The sequence below is a fragment of the Eptatretus burgeri genome, chromosome 5 (assembly GCF_056783735.1).
Source record: "Eptatretus burgeri isolate ZD-2024b chromosome 5, Ebu_testis_v1, whole genome shotgun sequence".
Taxonomy (NCBI): Eukaryota; Metazoa; Chordata; class Myxini; order Myxiniformes; family Myxinidae; genus Eptatretus; species Eptatretus burgeri.
The window spans coordinates 11,847,565-11,861,025 of record NC_140965.1 but is presented as its reverse complement, the minus strand read 5'-3'; the positions used below and the strand labels follow the sequence as shown (position 1 = coordinate 11,861,025).

The 13,461-nt window shown below is 46.0% G+C and overlaps 1 protein-coding gene across 5 annotated transcripts in view; it reads right to left on the bottom strand.

Moving 5' to 3' along the window:
• The window catches only part of LOC147025852 (myotubularin-related protein 13-like), a 115,142-nt gene that overhangs the window by 69,153 nt on the left and 32,528 nt on the right, over positions 1-13,461 (bottom strand). For all 5 annotated transcript variants that reach the window (XM_085880729.1, XM_085880731.1, XM_085880730.1 and 2 more), the window contains exons 2-8: positions 10,828-10,910; positions 9,895-10,032; positions 9,622-9,756; positions 8,721-8,831; positions 7,568-7,670; positions 6,913-7,045; positions 2,494-2,602 (exon numbers count right to left, since the gene is read on the bottom strand). In XM_085880729.1, coding sequence (XP_085736855.1) covers positions 2,494-2,602; positions 6,913-7,045; positions 7,568-7,670; positions 8,721-8,831; positions 9,622-9,756; positions 9,895-10,032; positions 10,828-10,910 — 812 coding nt within the window. The remainder of the gene's footprint in view (positions 1-2,493; positions 2,603-6,912; positions 7,046-7,567; positions 7,671-8,720; positions 8,832-9,621; positions 9,757-9,894; positions 10,033-10,827; positions 10,911-13,461) is intronic.

Sequence of the window (13,461 nt, the reverse complement as noted above, 5' to 3'; positions counted from 1 at the left end):
AGACAGACAGACAGACGGACGGAGCGACAGACAGACAGACAGACGGACGGAGCGACAGACAGACAGACAGACGGACGGAGCGACAGACAGACAGACAGACAGACGGAGCGACAGACAGACAGACAGACAGACGGAGCGACAGACAGACAGACAGACAGACGGAGCGACAGACAGACAGACAGACAGACGGAGCGACAGACAGACAGACAGACAGACGGAGCGACAGACAGACAGACAGACAGACGGAGCGACAGACAGACAGACAGACAGACGGAGCGACAGACAGACAGACAGACAGACGGAGCGACAGACAGACAGACAGACGGAGCGACAGACAGACAGACAGACAGACGGAGCGACAGACAGACAGACAGACAGACGGAGCGACAGACAGACAGACAGACAGACGGAGCGACAGACAGACGGAGCGACAGACAGACAGACGGAGCGACAGACAGACAGACGGAGCGACAGACAGACAGACAGACAGACGGAGCGACAGACAGACGGAGCGACAGACAGACAGACGGAGCGACAGACAGACAGACGGAGCGACAGACAGACAGACGGAGCGACAGACAGACAGACGGAGCGACAGACAGACAGACGGAGCGACAGACAGACAGACGGAGCGACAGACAGACAGACGGAGCGACAGACAGACAGACGGAGCGACAGACAGACAGACAGACGGAGCGACAGACAGACAGACAGACGGAGCGACAGACAGACAGACAGACGGAGCGACAGACAGACAGACGGAGCAACAGACAGACAGACGGAGCGACAGACAGACAGACAGACGGAGCGACAGACAGACAGACAGACGGAGCGACAGACAGACAGACAGACAGACGGAGCGACAGACAGACAGACAGACGGAGCGACAGACAGACAGACAGACAGACGGAGCGACAGACAGACAGACAGACAGACGGAGCGACAGACAGACAGACAGACAGACGGAGCGACAGACAGACAGACAGACAGACGGAGCGACAGACAGACAGACGGAGCGACAGACGGAGCGACAGACAGACAGACGGAGCGACAGACAGACAGACAGACAGACGGAGCGACAGACAGACAGACAGACAGACGGAGCGACAGACAGACGGAGCGACAGACAGACGGAGCGACAGACAGACGGAGCGACAGACAGACAGACAGACAGACGGAGCGACAGACAGACGGAGCGACAGACAGACGGAGCGACAGACAGACAGACAGACAGACGGAGCGACAGACAGACGGAGACAGACAGACGGAGCGACAGACAGACGGAGCGACAGACAGACGGAGCGACAGACAGACGGAGCGACAGACAGACGGAGCGACAGACAGACGGAGCGACAGACAGACGGAGCGACAGACAGACGGAGCGACAGACAGACGGAGCGACAGACAGACGGAGCGACAGACAGACGGAGCGACAGACAGACGGAGACAGACAGACGGAGCGACAGACAGACAGACAGACAGACGGAGCGACAGACGGACAGACGGAGCGACAGACAGACGGAGCGACAGACAGACGGAGCGACAGACAGACGGAGCGACAGACAGACGGAGCGACAGACAGACGGAGCGACAGACAGACGGAGCGACAGACAGACGGAGCGACAGACAGACGGAGCGACAGACAGACGGAGCGACAGACAGACGGAGCGACAGACAGACGGAGCGACAGACAGACGGAGCGACAGACAGACGGAGCGACAGACAGACGGAGCGACAGACGGAGCGACAGACGGAGCGACAGACGGAGCGACAGACGGAGCGACAGACGGAGCGACAGACGGAGCGACAGACGGAGCGACAGACAGACAGACAGACGGAGCGACAGACAGACAGACAGACGGAGCGACAGACAGACAGACAGACAGACGGAGCGACAGACAGACAGACAGACGGAGCGACAGACAGACAGACAGACAGACGGAGCGACAGACAGACAGACAGACGGAGCGACAGACAGACAGACAGACGGAGCGACAGACAGACAGACAGACGGAGCGACAGACAGACAGACAGACAGACGGAGCGACAGACAGACAGACAGACGGAGCGACAGACAGACAGACAGACGGAGCGACAGACAGACAGACAGACGGAGCGACAGACAGACAGACAGACGGAGCGACAGACAGACAGACAGACGGAGCGACAGACAGACAGACAGACGGAGCGACAGACAGACAGACAGACGGAGCGACAGACAGACAGACAGACAGAGCGACAGAGACAGACACAGAGAGACAGAGACAGACACAGAGAGACAGAGACAGACACAGAGAGACAGAGACAGACACAGAGAGACAGAGACAGACACAGAGAGACAGAGACAGACACAGAGAGACAGACAGACAGAGACAGACAGACAGACAGACAGACAGAGAGAAAGAAAGAGAGAGAAAGACAGAGACAGGAGTTTGCATATAACCAAAGTGCTTTGCTCTTATGGTAAAATTTGAAGACTGATGCGTGACTTACCAACTCCTGTAAATCCACACAGAACATAGAGTGGATGCCGATAACAAACGGAGTAGGTGTGCTGAGGACCTCCAAAAGCTTCGAGGGCAGGATGGGGATGTACGGGTAGCTGAAACAAAAATAGTAGCTGTTTGGACGGTGCGACCGACACGGCACAAAACATGTTCAAAGATTTTTTTAATGTTGACTTTAAGGCCAAATATCATATTGTATTACAAATGAAAAATAGTATGCCAGCAAATTAAGGAGAAAAACAAACAAACAAACAAAAAAAACAAATAATCTTTAAGAATGCTGCTTCTTGAAGAAAAATAAAATAAGAATGAGGAAGAACGAATAATGAGAAAGAAGAGAGATGAAGAAATCATCCCAATACATGACTTTCAAAATGATGTCCGAATGCCAACGAGGCCTTTTCCGCATGTGCTGTGTGTGTTTTCAGTGACTCGGCTCTGCTTGTCAGGCACTTTTAACCTGCCGTTTACGAGCGCAAGATCCGAATTCAGATCGGCTTTTAAACATAATTTTTAACATCTAAATGAAAGAGTGGCAATTTCAAGATGGTTAACCACATTTGTTGTGTTACTGAATGCAAATTTGACTCGTGGAAATCTGTACTGAAAGAGAGCCATTCGTCTGTGTTGCCATTTTTCTGAGAGGTGGCTGAACGGATCTTTGACAAACTTAAGGCCCGGTCACACCTTGACGTTTTAGCCAGCGATGGCAATGTATTAAAATGTATGTAAAACGCTGGCTTACGTTGAACTTTTGATGTTTTTTTTAAAGATTCGGATGTATTCATAGCGACTTGGTCTTATGTATAACGCATTGATAACGGACACAGAACGTTTCGTTGTGTTATAGATAACTTATACCAACGAATGCTGAACCTGTTGTCGGCCTACACAACCGATACCCAACGATAGTCTAACTTAGGCATAGCGCGTTGCACGCATCGCCGACGATGTCGTGACGTAGCCTATTAAAAGGCTGATGCACAACGATTCGAATCATAACTGCCGTAGAAATGGAAGTGACAACATCGCGGTCACACCTTGGCGATCTTGCCAGCGTATGCCGACCTAAGAAAAATGTGTCTAAAACGTTGGGGCACGTCAAATACGGTATGAGTAAGTTTGGTATACGTGAGTACAACGCTAAAGTACGCTATCATACGTCGTAGTAAGTAGAGTACGTCAAGAAATTTTAAACATGTTCAAAATTTTACGACGTACTCGGCGTATGACACACGTTCCGCATGCGATGGGGATAAGTTTTACACACGATATGTGGACGCTTACACACGTCCACAAAGGCTACTTATAAGCTACTCATAAGTCGAAACACGTCGCAGTAATGTCTTTTTTACGCGAAACTTATTTCTAACTTATGTTTGACGTGCTTTGAACCAATTCTTTACGTAGTCCCAACACACATCGACGTATGTAGACGTATTCCAATGACGTCTTCCGGTCGACAAAAAAAAAAAATTAACGTGTTTCTAGCTTACAACTGCCATATAAAGACGTGTTCCCAGCGATTTTGGTAATTGGTATATAAAAATGCTGCTCATAAAAGGGGAACCCAACAGTGTTTTCGAGTCCTTTTTGAGTCGATGTCCATGTCAGCAGTAACAGTAACAGTATCAGTATCAGTAGTAGTTTGTTCATGTTGGCAGTAGTAGGTGAGTGTGAGGGGGAGGGTGTGGGTTATGATGGATCGTCCTTGCGTTTAACGATTTAAATGATAAACTCAACGATTTAAATGGCTGCATCTCCACTATTGAAAGTAGACGCTTGCGCTCAACAATTGGATTTTTTTTACACTCAACGACTTTTAAACGGTACCACTCAGCTATTTTCATTGTTTACAATGAACGATTTAAATTGCTGTCACTCGCCTTTGTTTTTTGACGCTGGGGTTTAGAAATTTGAAGCGTTTCTTCTGAACGTGTTAAAACGCTCAAACTCGACTATTTTAAATAGACGCTACCGATGGACAATTGGAATCATAGCCAAGCTGGACATCGAAGTGTGAACATCCTCGTCATGCCGAAGAAAAGTTTGAAGAATGCTGCAAATAAGTGTCCTGGCCGTGGCCGTGGACGCTGACGCAAGGACGATCCCTTATACCGACGTCTTTCAGCCTATGAGTAACTTAAAAGTAACGTCTGTCGATGTGTGGCAACGATCGCGTAACGTGCCAACAACACGTTAATCATCGGTTAGAAATAAGTTTCGGGTACGCTAAACATTACCTCGGCGTGTCTCAACTTATGATTAACTTACAAGTAGCATGTGTTGACGTCTGTCAACGATCGCAGACCGTGCATACAACTTGTGGCCAGCGTAGCGGAACGTGTGAGTCATACGCCGGCATACGTCGTGAAATTTCAAGCATGAAAAAATTTGAGGACAACCAAAAAGTACAACGTTTAAAGCCAACGTACAACGACGTATGGCAGTGTTTTTCAGCGTGCTCTCAATGTTATCAAAACTTACCCATAACGTATTCAACGTGTGCCAGCGTTTTAGAAAAAAAATTAAAAAATCGGCATACGTTGGCTAAAACGTCAAGGTGTGACCGGGCCTTTACAGAGGTTCATCAGTGAGTGGCGGGGTGTGTTTTAGGAAGAAAAAAAAAGTTTAAAATTCTGATAAACTATGTTTTTTTTTTCTTTTTCTTAATCGCTCTATCGTGGCCAAGTCTTTGCAGCTTTGTGAAAGGGAACATTAAATAATCCCAGACTCCATTCTTTCATGGGTGGAGGGAAGAGTTTTCGGCCACGATAAAAATAAGACCAGGAAATATCGGTTACTCCTGCTGCTATAGGATATACGATAAATATCCATGGATGACAGAAGTCGGGTTCCCATAGTTTCCTGTTAATACATTTAGCTAGTGGCGGCCGTAGTGCACACACACACACACACACACACACACACACACACACACACACACACACACACACACACACACACACACACACACACACACACACACACACACACACACACACACACACACACACACACACACACACACACACACCTGCTTTCACCAAGTCCAGATATGACCTTCCCATCTGTGTTAAGAAGCACGAAGATTTGGGTCACCTTCGGCCTTTCACAGGTCCACATCGTCAGAAGATTTTGCAGTACAGACAACAAGATGTAAACTTTTTGGAAGAGTTGATCAGAAAGTTCACCAACCGTTTTGTCATGCAGAGGCACAGGCCTTTCGCACAGGTACATGTATAAATATTTTCAGTTTCTTTCAAAGTATTTTTAGTCGTTTCATTCTACAATCATTATCTGGCAGGCATGAAATCAGTGCAGGCCACCCCGATGGACTTCATTACTCAGGGTTTCTGTGCAGGCGAGCCAAGAAATCTGGGACAAAATTACGTCATTTCAAAAGTGCCGTACTACCATTCCAGGACTAATCAGATGTCACATACCTGAAGGTGTGAGAAAACCCATCCTCACTTAACAAAAATAAAGAACCAAACTGCTCTACACTTGATGTTAAATCACAGACTAAACTGTGTACAAAGAACCCTGAAAGCACATCTTTGAATCCTTCCCAGCTTTGTACAACGAGGTGAAAAAGAAAATAGAATGGCTACCACCATTTAATTATTTTTATCACACGCACCAATAGTTAGAGAGTTACAGATCATCATCATAGTGTACCAAGAAACCAATACACCACAATTATTGTTCGTTTCAGGGGTATTAGATATGGTATCATAATGACATCACAACCTCAATTATTTCAGTTCGATGAAAGAAAGCACCATCATCGTTAACATCCTCGGCCATAAAAAAAAAAGACAGACAGTTAAAATCCAATTATGACATTTAGAAATTGAAATTCTACAGTTTATCTGTTGTTTTTATTCGACAATTAAGAGATCATGACGTCACAATGACATCGTATCACCTAATGAACGAGATTAATGGAAATCGTATCACCATTGAATTCTTCGACCTCAAAAATGTGAACTTAATTAAATCAACGACTGAAAATTTCACCCAAGCATTTTATAATTTGATTTTACCGTTGTGTTTGTTTTATAAGGTAATTAAAAGATGATGACTGATGACACACAGGACCCTTCTGGTTATCCAATTTTTGAAGCACGACCCTTTTTCAACCCTTAAGCTCATGCGGTGCTTTGGTGAAAAAAAAGATGGTACTTTTGTCCACCGTGTAACGATCCTTATCATTTTTGTCCACAAGTCAGCTCAGTAGTGGAAAAAGAAACATGACGAAGGAAAAAAGTGAATTATAAGAAAAAAAATAATACTAAAGGGGATGATCGCTGACCGACTCGACATGTTCCGATAAAGAGCAGTAAGTGGGATTGTGATGCAAGTGCCAGAGGAAGCGGATGTGCCAGCGGAAGGTGCATGCCTGTATTTCAAGGGAAAGAGAAGCGCCATGATTGCACGGCACGCTTCAGAAAGCCTTTGGTAGCTACTCGAATGCAGCAATATCTTCTGGTCGGTGAGGACAGCACACATCACCATAATGACATTACGGATACCTGTGGAGGAGACCAGAGTTGGATTTGACTTGTGAGTCACCTTCAAACGTTTGTATTTAAGCAATGACAACAATCTCATACTATAAACACCACCTGGTGCAATTATTATTATTACTATTATTATTATTATTATCATCATTATGCAAAGGGCCAAATAGCAAGACATAGTGAGCTTTCCTCCAACTGAGAACAAAACTGGAACATGCCACAAATGCAGAGATTAACAAAACAAAGCAAAAGAAACCTCAACTGCAGTGATATTTCACAAGATGACATATCAAAACAAAACTAATTGTATGTTTCCAGAATTACATCATCACAACCACTGTTACAAGTAAAACAGAAACCACAAGTGGAGACACTTGGTTCAGCATACAACATAAGGAAAGCGTTTAGCCATTCAAAAATAAGAGCCTGAAGGCCAACAATTTACGGCACTGATCCAACAAACATGTGGTGGCTCATGTGACAAACTTTAAACGATGACGTTCTTTCAGCATGGGTGGCGTAGTGGTGGCGTACCAAGCTGGTGAAAAAGCAGCGCAACACTGCAGCCCGAAATGGGCAGGCTGGTACAAAGAGGTGCCTGAACAAACTGCCGGTCTTCAAAGCCCAATGACAATTTCTGGCAGAATGAAGAAGAGAAATAAGATAAATTGATGCAAAGGGTCTTTTAAAGCATTCAAGTGACACTTGAACAAAGTGGCACCCGGAAAGTTATACGAGCGACCGTTATTAATCATTTCCATAAATCCACCACCCTGATCCATGATCTTTATTCCCTCTCCGCAACCGAACGAGGTTATGGATGGAGGCAATGTTTTCACCCCTGTCTGTCTGTCCGTCTGTGTGCAGGATATCTCAAAAAGTTGTGGACAGATTCAAACGAAATTTGGTGGACAGATGGGGTGTGTGACAAGGACGAATTGATTAGATTTTGGTGAAGATTCGGATGCGGATCCTACAATTTACCAAGTGATTCTTCACCAACGAGAGATGGGGCCAAAAACGATATACAACATGATATTTCAAAAAGTTGTGGACGACTTATGACAAAACTAGGGGAGTGAGTTGCTTAGATGACAAGAATAAGCAGATTCAATTTTGGTCTGGATCCAGATCCGGCCGATCAGTACGACACAAAACGTAAACTGTTCAGCCTAGTGGAGGTATCTACTGAGTGCCATTCTAGATACCCCTTTAATAACCCCATCATTAATTATCGCTACATTTCCTCCCCAACCTTCTCACTTGCTGATTTAGTGTTTCCCATCCTCTCTCGCCCTCTTCGCCGGTTGTGCCAGATTTTTATCCCCCTACCAAACTGTCAATTTAACGTTGATCTTCAATGAGTCTCACTCTGACAGACAACCACTTGAGACTGCCCCTTACATGACATGAGCCTGCCAGCCTATCTCACACATGATCCCACGGAATGACATCAGGCTATTGGAAATGGAAATGCACCATCATAGAAGACTTTTTAACATCAAAACACAATATATTTTGCCATAATCAGAGTCAGTGAACAGAGGAAAGAAAAGAAAGGTGATCAGTGATCAAAAGTGATGGCGTCACACACACACACACGCACGCACGCACGCACGCACGCAATGGGCGCGACTGTCCCTGCACATTCGTACATCGAAACCCTGACGTTCTGTGGCCCACTTACCTGCACTCCTCCGAACACGGGAATGACCGCGCTGAGCAGTTTTCCGATCATGGTTTCCAGTGGCACACGAGAATGATCCACATAGGCGGCATACAGGAGTCTCAGGCAATTCTACGTATATTGGCCAAGAGCACAAGTGAACATTATCAAGCCCGACAGTGGCAAACCAACAGCAAACAGTTGCAGCACAAAACAGTGTCAGGCGGGAGTTGATGAATACAACCTGAACTGTACTTTACGCAGGTTTACTCGACTCAACTGATGACCCACATTTTCAACGATTTTGCTTCAGAGGAGAAAATTAACCTTAAAGAAGGTTCGTGTGATGTTAACGGATGTCGAAACTGGACTTCCATTCTCCGATCATGTCCGGATGCAAAATTCGATTTTGTTTTTTTCTGTTCTTTCACGTCATCGACGGATATCCACAGGAACACGTTCCAACCTTTTAGAGCAGAGCCAAAGAAGAAAACAGGACCCATCGCAACCCCTTACAAGCGATCATGAAAGGCCAGCAATGTAGCGTGGGCGGGTGGGTGGGTGGGCACACAGCCTGTTTGACTTAATTTTTTTTATTTTTTAACCAGGGCTTTATTTTCTTCGGATTAATTGGACAACCATTTTTTCAACGATAGAAGCACACAGAGACCATCAAAAACTTAATCCCCGATCGTCTGTGCAATTCAAAGGTTCACCGTCACTTTTTCTTTCCAGTTCATTTTAAAATATGAAAACATTTTCCAAATTAGTTTAAAGTCAGTCACACAAACCATGAACATAGGCCAAGAGGGTAAATTACGCCAACGTTTTATTCACCGAGTTACTGCACGCCTAGCATGCGAGGACATGACCAAGGGATCCCATCTTGACTTTGTGAAGATTGCCAGCTGGACTTTCTTACCCGGAAAATCTCGGTAAAGTCGAAACGAGAGACGAGAACGAGACTCTTGGGAGCAAATGTTTCTGCAGGAAGAATTAGATCGGGATATCTCTCACAACTCGTCACCTCGCTACGTTCCTCGATTCCTGCAGCATCCTGGTGGGAAAGTTCAACGCAACACCGAGCATCAGGTATCGGACTAAAGGAGTAAAAATTAGAAGTTAGCGGGGGAGGGGGTGAGGGCGTGGAGGTGCAGCCATTCATCGCTAGTTAGTTCTCTACCACTGCTCAAACCTTAGGATCAGTCGCAGGCTCAAGGAAAGTGAGTGAAGCACAGTAATGTCTCTCTGAATCGATGTCGGTCAGAACAGCCACGAAAAAGGACGGAGGCGTTCGCTCAACCAGAACCCGCCAACCACCGGGCTGACAGAACTGTGAAAAGGACAGATGCGTTTAACTATAATGTTAGCAAGGAAAGGTCGAATATATTGGTAAACTCGGTGTTAAGGAAGAGGTTCTGAAATAAATAAAAAAACAAAATGCAAGCTTTGCATTTCTACAAAGTAAACACGATTTATGAAGAATAATTAAAACGATGAGATAAAATATGTTTGAAAATTGTCGCTTGCAATGTAATAATAACTCACCCTCTATTAAGGCTGGCAGGATCACTCAAATGGAGCAAGCACGCTCATCTTTGAGCTAATCTGGGGTTTGGTACCTGACCAAGCGATAAATTGGCACCCTGACGTTGTGCAGGCAGGGACACTGAACCAATGAGTATGCCGTCCGTCAGGTGAGCGTTAAACTGGGGCCCGTTATCACAGACCACCAGCATGAACAAATTCCAAATTTCTGCCTTAACCTACAGGTGCCATTTCATCAGTGGCACAGCTGTCCCGTAAAATCGATGCAACCAGCAGCCACGTGTCGCAAGCACAGGCAGCGGTACCCTGTATTTGGCATGTGAAGGCTCAGGACAAAAACAGAAGAACACTTTTCACTTATTTTATTTTATTTATTTTTTTCCAATAGTAAAAGTCAATTCCTTCTTTTAAGTCAATCTTTCACGTCTTTCACACTACAGTCCATCACAGCTCATAAAAGAAAACTACCATGGTACCGGGGATCGGTGGGGTACAAAGAGAACGCCCCGTGCCACAAACTGCCTATGCTATAAAGTCCCTGTTATGAGTTTAACATTGATGTGGTTACAGCAAAACTCACCAACTCCAGGCCTTGTGGAAATGGTGCATTGGGCCAGTCCTCTTCGGGGAATTTCTGCAGGACATTACCTTGACCTCCTCCATCTGCACATAAATCGACAATCACAATGAGGAGTTAAACTAATTGAGCAGCCGTTGAAAGTTTTTGAAAACGTGCTTCAAAGCCTCTTGGAAGAAGACCAAGAAAAGTCGTAAATATAGACAACAACCGGTTTGTGTTGATGCCAGGAAGGTCGACAACAGAAACGATTTATTTTTTAAGGCAATGCCAAAATAAGTATTTGGCAAAGAAAAGGAAACCGTATCGTGTTTTCATTGACCGAGAGAAAGAATATGATTGAGTACCAAGTGCAGTTGTTGAAATGGGCTCTCAGAAGGCAGCTCGTGCCTGAATAAATGGTAGAAGTAATCACGGGAATGTATAAAAAAATACATAAACCAACTAGAAGGGCACTCGGAAGGGTGTACACCTCCGCCACGTAATGCTTGATCCACGAGAACATATCGGGCCCATTACATTTTTGAAATATCATGCTCTACAGTACTATACTATATCGTATTTGGCCCTATCTCTCAATGGTGAAGAATCACTTAAAAAATTAAATAATTATCGTATCCAGAAACGGATTCGGATCTTCACCAAAATCAAATCAATTCTTCCTCGTCACACACAGAACTTGTCCACCAAGTTTCGTCCGAATCCGTCAACAACTTTTTGAGATATCGAGCTATATATCGTTTTTGGCCCCATCTCTCAATGGTGAAGAATCACTGAAAAAATTCCAGTAGTCAGATCCAGATTCGGATCTTCACCAAAATCTAATCAGTTCGTCCTTGTCACACGCCCGACCTATCCACAAAATTTCGTCCGGATCCGTCCACTTTTTGAGATATCCTGCACACAGACAAACAGACAGAAATGGGTGAAAACATAACCTCCTTCACCTCCGGTGGCGGAGGTAATTAATCTAACGATGGTGGATTCAGGGAACTCCCGTGAAGGTTTGCTACACAAAAAGAAAAACAACAAAAAAAAGTCGGTTTGCACATGGATGGGTAGGTGATCACATATGGCAAAATCGCAAATGCCAACTTGTGACACTGGTTGTTCCCGCATGGAGGGCAGGATCTCCCAGCAATTCTTTTTTGTTAACTTGAAAATAAATTGCAAGCCTGGTGTTGGCTTAATGGTTAGGGTGGCTGACTTGGAATCTCAGGGTCCTGAGTTTGAGGCCCGTTGGCGGCTGAATTAACACCAGGTGGGGTTAACTCAGCCCGTCATCCTTCCGAGGTCAGCAAAATGAGCACCAGTATAGGGGAGGGGGAGGAGGAGGAGGAGGAGGAGGAGGCGGAGGAGGAGACCAAATTAAGGGATTTCAATGAATCCAACGAAGGTGGATTCAGGGAAATCGGAGTAAGGTTTGTGTTGCAAAAAAAAAAAAAAAAGAGGAAGGTTTGTGTGTGGGTACATCGGCACACATGGCAAAAATGTAAACACCAACTTGCGACGCTTGTGATCCCCGCATGGAGGGCAGCATTAACCCAGAGTCATTTTTTGTTCTTGCACCATAGATTACACATCGCAGAAAAGATTGGTATTGCCGTCAGCGAAGTAAATGATCTTATATGCTCATCATAATGAAAAATTGTCAGGTCAGCGTCAGGCCAGATGATTTGTGGCTTGCTACGGGTATCATGTAAAAACCTGCACGAACCTGTTAATGGTCAAGTGTCGGCGACTAAACTGTCTCCCCGCTCCAGGTCTCCCTGATGTATGGACATGGACACCCAGCAGGATTAAATCCAAAAAGGAGCTCCTTGTGAGCCAACGGCCATCCACACCTAAATGGAGTGAGCTGCGGCTGCAGATGTCCTCCTGGAGTTGGTTACCTTCCTTGCCCTCTGGCCACCACAAAACACTGTTGTGTGTGTGAGGGTGGTTGCTGAGGTGGCATACACCAGACAGAGGTCTCCTTGGGTTAACCTGAACCGGTCCTTTCGTGTGGGTGCCTGGAATGTTCTCTTCTTAGCCATTCTTTAGTGATAATGGGAATGAAAACCTGTCATGGATGGACGGACGCATGGACGCACAGATGGACAGCCAGATGAACAACCCGAAAAAATAATGCTTCTGGCTATTTCGTTGGCAGAAGCATAAAAACAAGGTTGGGCCAATCTCCACAAAATTTTGCACATGTGTTGGTAGTACCCAGGATAAGGTTATGGGCATAACCACCCCCCACCCCTTTTCACCTGTTCACGTGCCAGAGTGACTCCTCCTGCAGACACAGCCTCTGACACTGCTTATTACCCATGGCACAAATACTGTATACATATTATTTGCCCCACTATCCCCCCACCCCCTCTCCACACTGGGCTGTTCCTAAGGGTCAGGTCAGGTCAGGAATGGGAGCATGCCCCAGAGCAGTGCGTTGCTGCGTCCACTTTCCACCCGTACTCCAGGGGCCTCCGTCTGGCCATCCCACAGGCAGATACCTGGCCCATCCCCATCTCCTTGAGATGCCGATCAATCTGCTGCAACCACGAACACGTGGTCGGCCCATTGGCCTCCTCCACTCACGAGACTCCCCCACTGAAAGAATCTGGTGAGCAGGATCAGCGTCAGGAAAACGAG